The sequence below is a fragment of the Lipophrys pholis genome (assembly GCF_963383615.2).
Source record: "Lipophrys pholis genome assembly, chromosome: 20".
Lineage (NCBI taxonomy): Eukaryota > Metazoa > Chordata > Actinopteri > Blenniiformes > Blenniidae > Lipophrys > Lipophrys pholis.
The window spans coordinates 3,914,696-3,927,688 of NC_137648.1; the positions used below are offsets into that span (position 1 = coordinate 3,914,696).

The 12,993-nt window shown below is 42.9% G+C and overlaps 1 protein-coding gene across 1 annotated transcript in view; it reads right to left on the reverse strand.

Annotated features, from left to right (window-relative positions):
* Positions 1 to 12,993, reverse strand: part of drosha (drosha ribonuclease III) — a 130,701-nt gene that overhangs the window by 81,874 nt on the left and 35,834 nt on the right. Inside the window, exon 17 of the mRNA XM_080489084.1 lies at positions 8,720 to 8,827. Coding sequence (XP_080345210.1) covers positions 8,720 to 8,827 — 108 coding nt within the window. The remainder of the gene's footprint in view (positions 1 to 8,719; positions 8,828 to 12,993) is intronic.

Below are 12,993 nucleotides of genomic sequence, written 5' to 3' on the forward strand. Positions count from 1 at the left end.
TTGTTGTCGGCTTACATTTTCAGACCTGTGAGAAAAACGGGAAAACTCAGCCCTGAAGGAAACGCATTAGTCGACACTCAGCTTTGTTTGAAAGGAGGACAAAAACTGCTGTGCCTAGAAAGACTGTCGCGGCAGAACATCTCCAGCTCGCTGAGGGAAGAAAAAGGGAAAAGATAGGGCTCAGTAGGATATGTCAAGCCTTTATCAATCTTACATTAGGAGAATGTTAATCTCAGCCAAAAATAATAAAAAAATAGAAAGAAATACTCCAACTACTCTCCCCCCCCCGGGCTTGCTTTTCAAAATGCTTGTCTCCTTTCCGCCAACTTCAAATCAATTTCAAGCTCCAATGAGATATATATGTAAAACGTTAACAGAGAGGTTTCAATATTTATAGTTGCTCAAGAGGCCTTCAGCTTTGTAGCCTTGAACACAGAAGTGACAAATTCAACACCGATTGTGTTTTTTTTCTCTCTCTCTCGCTCTCTCTCTCTCTCCTCCTTTTCTTCTCCCTGTGGTTAAGAGTAACAGCATTTGAGCGGAGGGAAAAAACGAGTTATTTGACATGACACAAGCAGAAATCTTGCGATTCTCAGCGCCGCGCTGACAGTTTGATAAAAAAATATAAATAAAAACAACAACAACAACCGCGTCTCTGTGCAATCTCCACCCTCCCCCATCGCGTGGTGTCAGATACAAGTCAACGACTGCCTACTGCACAGCCTCGACTACAGAGTTGGGTACTCCGACGGAAATGTATCAAGCAAAAACACATCAGCTCCACTGTAAACACTGCCGGTCCCTCACAGTTAACGTCCTGCAGCAGTATTGGCTTTCTGCAGCCGAATCTGTGGAGAGGATTGACATCTGCAACTGTTCCTGTCAACATAATGGCTGCGTAACGTATCGGAGTGATTTGGATTTAGTGATCACTGCCTCGGCTGCTGCTCAACCGCCTTTGGCTAAATAAAAATAAACATCATCGCTCAGCTGAGAGCAGCGGCCCTGACTGAAACGGCTGTTTTTTGTTTGGTTTTTTTTGCTTGTGCACCCACATGCAGGGAAAGTGATGGGCCAACTATCTGCTCAGCTAACAGACCTCAACAATGTAGTTTTACATTATTTAGAACAGTGTAGAGGTAAGTCAGTGGTGATAGGTATTAAAAAAAACAAACCGAGGCCGTCTTCATGCAGACAATATCAAATTAACTTTGAATAAGCCATAGTATTACGACAACTGGCCTAAATTTAATAGCTCGCCTTAACTTACTCAGTAAGGCATAGTCTCCCGAGACCACTGAAGGGAGGTGTGCTGCTGAATGTTCGTAGTAGATCTATTAAATACAAGAAGTGGTGAGGTGGCGCCTCCAGGGATTGGACCGGTTTGTCCAGCACATCCCACCGATGCTCCATTGGATTGAGATCTGGGTATTACGCAAAACGATGCGTTTTCGTTTTAAGCGTTGTGTAAACGGGGCCTTCAAAGCAGACTTGAGGTTTCAAAGCAGAACGTAGGCCATCAAGATCACACTGCCTCCGTCGGCTTGTCTTCTTCCCATAATGACGCCAGATGTTCCTCAGTGAAGTGACGCACGTGCACCCAGCGATCCACGTGATGAACAACAAAACTTGAGACCATCAGACCAAACGACTTTCTAACAATGATCAATGGTCCAGTTCTGGTGAGCGTGTCCCCACTGATGCTGGAAAAAAATGCCAGCATGGGCGTGCTGACTGCTCTGTAGCTTCCTACACGACAAACTGTGCTGCTCTGAGTATTGTGGCAGCTTTCTATCAGATCCTGCGGGAACATCTGCAGCAGGTTAAGCTGCAGTAGCTCGTCTGCTGGATTGAACCAAATTGGATAACGTTCACTCCCCACCTGATTCAATGAGACTTTGCTGCCCATTATCCAGCTACCTGCTTTTCCTTCCTTCGATCACTTTTGATCTATACAGATCAGTAACACCCCACATAGGCTGCAGTTTGGACCCATTTGGAGATGTTCTGGTTTCTACCACACTCAAATGCTTACCCCTTTGTCATGTTCTCACTTTTAACGCGTCAACTTTTAGAATTCTTCTTTTATTTTTTAATCATTTGAAGCCTGACATAGCCCACCATGGACATGTGCAATGATATCCAATGTGTTTCACTTCACCCGCCAGTGGATTGAAACACATGCACACAGTTTGGAAAAGACACACCTATAGAAATCAGACTTTTACAGATTTCATAGAAAAATATAAAGTTGTTGTTGTGTATTGGGAAGAAGAGCAACACTAGTGTCCATCTCCAGATGCCTGACAATGCAACATGTTTTGGCTCAATACATTTGATTAAAGATGACCCTGAATTAATATACAGATTTTCACCCGGTAGTTTTTTTTTCCCACAATGTGAGAAAATACAGAAAAATAAATGAAAACATTCAAGAGCAAATAAACTTTCATATGTTTTTGAGTATAAATCGATGAGCAGAAATATCCTTGGGGAAGACATTGAACCCAAAGATGGAGGTGAACCCCTCAATGGGTCTGTGGAAATAAGTCATATTGCAGTATTGAGAAGCACTTTGAGATTGCAATGAGGAAAACGTACCATCAGGGCACAAGTTCTCAGATATAGATTTAGTCTTCAATGAAAGTAACTTAACAGAGATACTTATTTCAATGAGTAACATTAAAAAGAATTATTTTAAAACATGAAAACCTGGTTCTCTGCCTGTGAAACAGCATTTAGGAAAGCCCTCAACCACATGGGTGGGCTGGCTTCGCCTGGAACAGGAAAACAATTAAAATACACTACTTCAGGGAGTCACAGTCGCGTTCACGCGGGCGCGCAAACAAAGCGAGCGATATCAGAGCCGAGGACTTGTACAGCTAAATTATTGAGATCCTCTGTGATGCCTCTCATTCTGTCAGTGTGGGTCAAAAGTGAGGAATTGGGATGGAGCAACAGGGGGTGGTTGGTGGGTGAGGTGGGGGTTGTTCATGAGGGGGCGGGTCTGTCGAATGAGAGAATGTGCGGCGACCGTGAACACATGTCTTTGCAAAAAACGGCCCGCCTAAGTTTTAAATGTTAAATGTTTAACAGGGAGACTCTCAGAAGAGCAGCTTCAAAGGCTTGTAGCCAGGCGAGGGAAGGGGGAGGGAGCTGGTGCAGAGAGCAGAGGGGCTCTCAGGCTGGGCTGTTGTCAGTTGCCTCATGCCAGCATCACATTGTCATTCTCTGCAGCAGCAGCGGGCACACTGCGCCCTCAAAAGCACGCGGTAGAAGTATGGTGATTACACATTTACAACATACGGTATGTTCTCCCCTATGTTCTTGCCCTTTTCATTAAACATTACAGAGAATGAGCTGGAAACAAGCATTGATTCGCGCACAGACCCGCTCCAAGCCTGCGGTTCCCCAGACGATCAGCTGTTTCATCTCTCATGAAAAAATGGGGGAAATAAATTCTCATTACTTTAATGGGGGGGACGGCTCATTACCCTGCGTAGCCAGAACAAAAAAAAAAATCCAGCTGTCTTAGAGCCAGAATGGCCACCAAAGTCGGGCTTTTCTCTGCAGAAACACCCACCTGAGACTTTACCAGGACCGTGTGACATTAGCATTAAAGGTACTGAAAGGAGAATTTATGGAATGACACAAGAGTTTGGACTGTTTACTTTGGTTGTCAAGAGCTTCAGCCATCTTTTTTTTCCATTGCCAACCACCAGTGTTGGAAAAAAAACCCCACTCATATTAAGTGGTTATGCAGTTGTTCTTCCATCAAAAGGATTACATCTACAAATAAATATATATAAATCTATATTAACATACTCCCAGAATGCTTCTTACTCAGAAATCTGAGGCAGGTTTTCAAGAGCCGACTAAAGCCTATTGTATGATTTCTTTGTAAATCCACATTTTTAAGTCACAATTTGTGACTGAAAATGAAAAAAAGTCACCAAAAAACTCCAAGCTTTGTTGAAGAATGGACAAAAGTAATGGGGCACCCATGGCAGCATTAAGTCAGGCCCCAAACAACGTTTTCAAGCGAAAACGGAAAACTTTTGGGAGTCTGTTTATACGACGACGATAGTTGGAGCCACTGAAAATGCAAATTCTTGAAAACGGCTCCCAAATGTGGAACTTTTTGAAAACCCTCCGACTTCGTGTTGGCAGGGAAAACACAACGTTTTTGAAATGCTGCTACTGCGCATGCGCACCATGGCACGCTTTCAATTGAAATGTTGTCATGTATACGGGGCCTTTAGATTAACTCGATACTTCACCGGGTGTTACAACATAGGATTACACCACAAGCTTGCCTCAAACTAGTTAACCAGATTGATAACTTTAATAGATCCTGCAAATTCAAGGGAAACTAATATTTTTTCCCACTTTGGAAATGATTTATCATATTCATAAATGTTATGAATTTAAAAAAAGAAGGTTAAGGTCTGTTCACATCAACTTAAAAATGTAGTCATAATGTATATCACTTTTCTAACTATCAACCCTCTGGGGGAAGCAACACCAAGAGTCTGTAAAATGGACACCAGCCTCATTACCTTTTCAGCTGCTACTGTGGACGCGTAAATGGAGTCAACTTGCTCATATGTTTTTTTTCCAAGTCAGCCTCGCCATACTGTATATTTTATAACATGTCAAACTGACTTTTTAAAAAGCACTCAGGTTTAGTTCGGGATTTTAACCGTCACATAGAATAAATATTTATGATATTCAGGCAGCTCTGCTGTGCAGAGTTTAGCATTGAGCTACCGAGTGTCAAAGCTGGTATCGCTCCACTTCCGAGATCAACTCCAGAGTCGTGAAAAGTGGTAAAAAGTACGTAACTCGCCACTTTACAAACGACGACAACTTAAGACTCACAAGAGTTACATCAGGATGCCATGCTGTAGCAATAAAAAAACAAAACAAAAATCTTAAAAAAAAAAAAAAAAAAAACCTCACTAACAACCCTAAAGCAAAACACTCATTGCCTTTCTGGAGCTGAGCATTCTACTTTTGTGCCATGCTATCACCGTCTCACAACCCAGCTAAGAATTGCTAACAGAAGCACCCTATTTAGTGATTTATTGGCAATAGAAGCACCTTTCCAGCCCCGGGCATCTGATATACACACTCCAAAGACAGATTTTAAGTGGAGCATTCCCCTCGAAGAACCTCAATCTGTTGTCTGAAAAAGTTTGTTCACCCCGACATCACACGAAACCGAGGGCAAATTAATTCAGAGCACACAAAGCGCCTATCAAAGTACAACTCATCTGTAATGCTATCAAAGAGTTTTTACCAGTTTTCGCTTGTGTTAAATGAGTAGACTGTCACAGGAAAACATTTATCTCATTAAATGTGATCGTTCTAACAGAGTAGAGGCAAATGAGAAGTGATGGCAGATCAGAAATTCAGACTGACTGGGAGCACGGCTGTTTGAGGAGGCATCAGTGCCCTCCTCGCTGTCTAAACCTATCTGTGTGTGTGTGTGTGTGTGTGTGTGTGTGTATGTGTGTGCGCGTATGCATGTGCGTGTGCGTGCACACAATAGATGAGAAAGGTGTTGCAAGTCCAACAATGATGGCTCCCTACTTGGGTCATTTCAGCCAGTTGTAATCACTGGCTGTGACACGCACGCACGCACGCACGCACGCACGCACGCACGCAAGCAAGCACGCATGCACGCACGCACACACTCTATAGTTTTGTGCCTTATTCATAGCGTAAAATAAATTATTTTTGAATGTAGTTTATGTAATTTAATACATTTCTCCAACATAGAGACTTTTTTCTGTCGTAAAAACATGTCCTTCTCATGTAGGTAAGTAAACAGACTCACAACAATGCAGACGAAAGCACTTTCTTACAGACATAGACACACGTGCAAATGCACCTTACATTGACCTAAATTAGTTTCCCACAGACTTGCTCTAAACTCTGTCCTAACCCGAACCATCACATAAACTTTAACATACACAAAACTATCATCTGACCAAACCATGAATGTCTTCATAATGATGGTCAGTTAACAAGTGTACGCCCCGATGATGTAAGCAAAACATCCCATAAGGTGTTTTGCGTTGGGGGTGATGTTACTTTCCACTCAAATTAAACGATTGTGTGACTAACTAACCCCTGCCCATAGCTTACATCAATCCTTGAATTTATTCTGCCCTTGAATTTTATCCACAAATCATTTTTATCCCTCTATTTGAGTCCTCATAAGAGACAGGAGATAGATTTACACATAGACATTTTCATGCATTATGGGTGAAAGTACATTAGCTTCACATACATCAAACCACGTTTTTACAAGTTTAACACTTGTCTAAATATCATCGTATTATTTTTGTTACACTATTTCGAACATGTCCTCATAATGTAGGTGTGTTAAGAATGCGTTTCATCAGAAGAAATTGGTCCTTCAATGTCGGCTAAACATGTACATCTACACACAAACAGCAGGAAAAAAAAACAAACAATGTCATGGTATTAACACCTCAGTAGATATGATTGTGATGGGAACACACTCCAGACACACACAAGCACACACAGAAGGCCTGTGTGTGAGCTGTTATGAAAAAATGATTGTTTTTCTTTTGTCCGTTTGTCTCCTCCATAAGACGAAGGAATTGAATGAGAGAGGTTGAGGGACAGATCCATTAACTTCTCCCTGAGAGGCCGAGACTTTGAGCTCGGATGGGCAGACTCTGCCATGAAAAGTAGGGTGGGGGAGGGGGTGGAGGGGCACGACTTGTCAGAGCCGCTGGCTGGCCTCGCAGCCAGTGAGCATTTCCCTTTTAGTGCCCGTATAATGACAGCCCGTCAGTATGCAAACCACAAAAAAAAAAAAGCCTAAACACGCTCGCAACACGGAGCGGTCACCGTCTAACACACACATACACTAAGGGCCTTGAGTGAATCTTAATGCATCCTTCCCCTTTTTAACCATGTATAGGCTACAACACATTGATTTCTAATGTATCAGGTTATGACAGCTCTTCAATATTGCTGGAGGCGGCCGTGGGGCTCACTCCAGGTGCACACAGCTAGAGGCTGTGGACCTGACGGGCAGAGCTGGCATTACTGTGGAGGAGGCTGCTGTTGTCCTGACTACTGTCACTGCAGCTCACAGCAGAGCCAGGCTCCTCGCTGCAGAGATATGACTCAGGCCACTCTGTGCATTACCTTAACTGACTCTCCAGTCCTCCCCCACCCTCAACCCTCGCCCCAACCCAAGTTTCCACCTGAACTATCCGTGTAGAGGTGCATTGGGCACAGTAATGAGGGAATCTCTACCTCCCTGGATCTCGGCGCATAACAAGCTCCTGCACTGGATGTTTACTTTTTGCTTTTTGTATCGAGCCATCTAAAAGCTGCCGACGACAAACCGCCGCGGAAAGAACTGCAAGGATTTACCCAATGTTATCGGTCTTGTTAGTTATCTGCTATGCCAGCCATAGGCGCCCAGTCTAGGGGGGTGGGGGTGAGGGTGAGGGTGGGGGTGGGGTGGGGGGGTGGGGGGGGGGGGGTTACATGGAGCTCCCAAGTTAAAGTTGAGGTGCAAAAACCTCAGAGTAATGAAATACCTGGTCCTTGAAAACAATAAAACAAAGCTTTTTTCCTGAGACAATTGCCCCCCCCCCTCCCGTCATCATAAAGAATAAGTCACAACATCGAAGGCATACCATTGGCAGGTGTTGGCAGGTGAAGTATAGCATTAACAAATAAATGAATGAAACAGGTTGCATCAATAACTTTGTAAATGGGTAGCATTAATATAATATAGCCGAACACAGCATGCTACCAGGAATACAAGTGAGTTCATTGGGTAGCATTAGCATAGTTTAGTCCAATTCAGAATACTGACAGTAATTAACTAAATGAGATACATGGTATTAGCATTTTTAAGCCAGATCAGGAAAGCTATTAATAATTAAATGATCGAAACAGGTTGCATTAGCATAGTATAGCCTAACACAGCATGCTACCAGTAACAAGAGTTAAATAGGTCGTAATAGTATAGTTTAGTTGAATACAGTTGCTGTTACCAGGAATAAAGATACTGAGAAATGGAGGATAAGGATAATAAGTGAGTGAACCTGGTGGCAATGGCGTAATTTGGCCATATATAGCACGATACCAATAATTTGAGAAAAAAACAGGTAGCGTTAGCATAGTTTCGTAGAAAGTAGAAAGTTCGTGAAAGATAGGAAAACCTATTTTTAGCCAGAGACAATATACTACAAATAATTCAATAAATGACCCTTGCAGTGGTTCCATAATCTAGTTCGGAATGGTAACTGTAATTAAGTGAACCCAGGTAGCATTAGCATAATATAGCCAAATAAGCAACAGATATTTAAGGAATATGTAGCATTAAGGAACATGTGAACATATAGCATGAGCATAATTTAGTTAGATACAACCGCGAGTATCAGTAAAACTTGAAATATTTCAAGAAAGTTCAGAAACGACACCAAAAGAACTCAGAATGCATCTTACTGCATTGGACGGTTTTCAGACCAGCTTGTTTAAAATTCTGGTTAACCTTCACATATTGCCTGCAACTACTGTACACGTTACCCTTGTGACCTTTTACTAAAGCTCACTCATAATTTTTAATATGACTTCTTTATAAAATTCTAACGTCACACGAAAGACGGCATGCTGGGTAAAAACTGACTTGTGCGCTGCTGTCATGACGGCGGCTCACCTGAAGGAGGCAGCGCTCTTTGAAGACGTAGCCGATGAGCTTGTCCAAGTGCATGAGACACTGGTGGTACCGGATATGATGGGTGAGGACAGGCAGCATCATGGCGTGCTGTGGAGAGAGGAGACGGAGAAATGAAAGAAAAAAAATGAGACCAGAAAATGGGGATCATGCCTCGTATCAAAGAAGAGCGTGTTTTGGAGGGGACATTTGATGAAGAGATTGTGGGGGGAGAATGGGAGAGGGAGAAATCAATCAGCCCGTCATTATTTATTAAGTGGTGCTCGGCAACAGAGAGATGAAATAATCAAAAATTCGATGTCTGCAGCGTGAGGGGTGGACGACAGCGAGGGGGGTCGGCGCGCTGGATGGGACGGCGGGATCGAAGATCATTCTGACATGTTGACACTCTCACATCAGAACACACAGGAACATATTAAGAGGGGGAAAAGTTGGATGAAAACAAGGTGAAGGAACAGAGAAGAGAGCAGCGGCCCTCAACTCGTGGTGCAGGACCCCCTTGAAAAGGACATAATAGATCAGAGTGGAGGCCCAGGTACTTCAAGGATCAACAGATCAAGGCCCCGTTTACATGACTCTCATTTTAGAAATGCTTTGTGTTCACGTTCAAATTTCTTTTGGAAATGATGTTTGTCATTGTGGATGTTTGGCTTCACTGCAAACTTGGGATTTAATTTTCCCTTCTATGGCAGAGGTTCCCACCTTGACTGACTGGTGAGAGATTACGTTTGATTTGTGGCTTTATGCCGTAATTTCTTGCCAATTGCGCCATGAAATTGATCGACGGATTAATTTTTTAGTTGATGCAGCGATGCGCTTGCTTCGCTCGCATAAAAATGCATTATATATACGTTTGATACGTGGAGTTCCTCTACTTATGTAGAAATGTAATAATTCAATGTTAGAAGTGCAGAGCGAGTCCGTTGTTTGCGAAGGTACCCGGATGAGGGGGCGTATTACATATTATTTGTAGGTGATTTGGGACACCAAATACCTTTTGGGAAAAGTACAGAGTAAAGCTGATCCAAAGGATCTATGTTGGTTCCACAGTGGACGGTATGGTCAGTGGTAATGGGGAAGACCCAGTAAAATAACAATTGCTCATTGCTTGCCTTAATGTATTTCTTATATTTCTTGGTAAAGCACTGTGAATTGCCTGGTGTTTGAAAGATGCTCTATCAATATATTTGCCTTGGCCTTGGGGTGAACCCCTTGTCAGGATGCAGAGATCACGGGATCGAGCAAGTATTAATGTTTATTTCTTCATGTCAAATTTTCAACCAAACAATTGGGAAGTGTCCCTTTCAAAAGTCTTAAGAGTGCCAATTTGAAGCGCCTGTAATTCATCACCTGTCTCATTTCCTGTTCAGCTGCTACTATGATCGCTTGAGCTGGGCTTTTTTGCACGAATTTAATGTTGATGACCCACATACTTTTATCATTTCACACTTTATAGGACCTCGTCGCTTTTTTTTTCCACAAAGATGTACGGTAATGTCACTTCATTGGCAGTAGTCAGTCATTTCGATTATTTATTTAGATGTTTTTCTTTCGTTGATATTTTTACAGGCTGTACCATCAAGACGTAAAAAGTTGGAGGACAAAGTGAGGGAATAGTGAAGGAGGGGGGTTGGTGGCGGCGGCGGCGGAGGAGGTGGTGGTGGTGGTGAGAATTTGACACGAACTGAGAGGAAAAAAAAAACAGTCAGCGGTCAGCAAATGAGTTTGACAGTCTGTGCAGCCAATCTCGAGAATCATTAGCGGAGGCTTACCAAGCCGACCTCGTCCGCGAGCGGCTGAGAAAGTGTAGCCGAGGCGGCTGTACACACATTAACCCCGTGCCACCACACGAGAGAGGAGGGAGCCGTGCATGTTTTAATTAGTGCTGCTGGGGAGGGTGAGCCCGGAGGCCCAGCGGCTACAAGCGGCGCTGCCACGTAGCCCCGGGGCCATCACAGGGGCCGCGGTGACACCGTCCCCAGGCCTTGTTAAGCAGCCAATTAAACAAAGCCGCGCCCCCCCCCCCCCCCCCCCCCCCGCTCGTGTCTGCAGCTCCTGACCCGTTCTGATGACTGCCCGAGTGACTGCGGGGAGGCGGGGTCCCGGCCTCTCAAGAGTTGATACTCCAGTAATTATAAAGGTGGGAACTTTCTAATTTACTGTCACAGATGACGTCCGGGCCCTTTTGGACACGGTCCAACCGAGAAAAGGCAGCCCGAGTGTTCGTCTCCCGCGGCAGAACCGTTCCAAGCATTAATTTTAAACTGCACGTTAACTGCTTTTATTGGCAGTTTATTAGCTAAAATGTGATATCACAGAAACACACACCTGTTGTTCAGGTTTGATCCTATCGCACCGTTTCTGCCATTTTTACTGTTTTAATCATCTATTGGCTCTTTATGCTGCCCTTCAGTTCACCATCTGTCTGAAATGAGCAGTTTGAGCTTGCGTTTTTGCCTCAATTTAGTCCAAAAGAGCAGATTTTGAGGCAGAAATTAGCAATTTTTAACATATTTCACGAGGATTTAGCACCGATTAAGAAATAAAACAATTGGCACGCACAATAAACTACAAGATATTTATTTTTTCATTTGTTACAGCAGCTTGTGACAATTAAAACAACACAGTAACAGTTGAACCCATTATAACTCGCACTACACCGCCATGTGGTGAAAATATGTACTACAAGAGGAGTGTAGCTCACGGCGCAAACCTGTGGCAAGAAACAAATATTATATTGAGAGGATCACTGCATTTTTCAGCTGCGCGTACAGTTCCTTGTTTGACTTCAAATCAACATATCTTTAAAAAAAAAAAAAAAAGCCTCTAAAGGACACTCATCAAAATGTAAAGAATTTAACTACTCACCAATATGACGATGGCTAAAGTTTTGTATAAAACTGACAAGAATCACATATTTTCACCGTGTTTACCTTCAACATATATGGAATACATTTCATATTATCTTTCTAACATGTACATTAATTTATTAATGGGATTGACATTGCATTCTATTTAAGTAAATATTTGTGATTTAAGTATGTCTAATCTCATCAATATTCACTTGCTATTCATTCATTTATCCACATATAGACAAATCAATTTATTTATTATTAACTAATACCTTTTTTTTTCCAAGTGTCATTTATTTGTTTTTCATCTTGTTTTGTACATCAAATTATTAATATATTTATCAACTAGTCTGTCCAATAACTAAGCTGTCATTGTGACTATATATCTTGGCATTTTATCAAGATTTTTGTATACGTGTTTTTCAATGTATCGAAATGTTTTTTTCAGCTCTCACATTAAATAATGATTGTGATTACACCTTTTAAATCTCCTATGTTTTCTCATTATCACCTTGTTAATGATCTGCAGCACTTCTACAGATAAAGTTGGCTTGAAGGCGATTACTGGGTTGAACTGCTGCAGCTCTCGTAGAGGAACTCCACTCTGCACTGCAGTGTTTTTTTGTGGTTGAAAATCAGTGAAGCAGCTTAATCAGTCCCCTCTGAAGAATAAACTGACCGGTCTCATTTATCCCGATGCATCTCGTGCCACAGAGAAGCCGTCGTGGTGCTCCAGGCTTCACGGCTCTTCACTTTAAATTGCTTTCTCCGCGAGGCGACGCACTTCCTGTGATGCTAAGTGTTGAAACCATCTGCATTCATTCTTTCTCCCACATACCTGCCGTGCGAGAACCGAAATCCTCAGTGCTGCCACTCGGCTATGCGATTTGCACTAAGTGATGATTAGTAAATAAATGCAGTGAATGAAACAAAGGCTCACGCTGGTTTTTTAGCGGTCTGGGGAGGAAAACGAGTGGGCCGGGTTGTGACCTACGGATGGCCCCAACACGCTGAGGCAGGAAGTGGAGGCAATCCTGCAGAAAGTCTTCAAAATAAATGAACGATTTCCGGGGATAATATGAAGCTTGACACAACATCAGATTTCTTCTGTTTTTTGTTTTTTTTAAATTGAGAAAAACCTTTTTCCCTCTGAAATTATTCATGAAGCAATTAGTCAAAGCCGTACAGCTCAGAGCAAATATAATTGGACGGCAATTATGAATGGGATCTTTCTCCGCCGTGCGAGGTGGTCTGGCTCACCGGGATCGAACCGTCATTGTTTTCCCGAAAAGTGAGCGTCGACTACGGGGGCCGCGTGGGGTCCACGCACCACGCCGGTGCCAATTATCCCCCAGGCAACAGGCAGAAAATACCCAAATAAATAACAGACTGTCTTCTAAACTG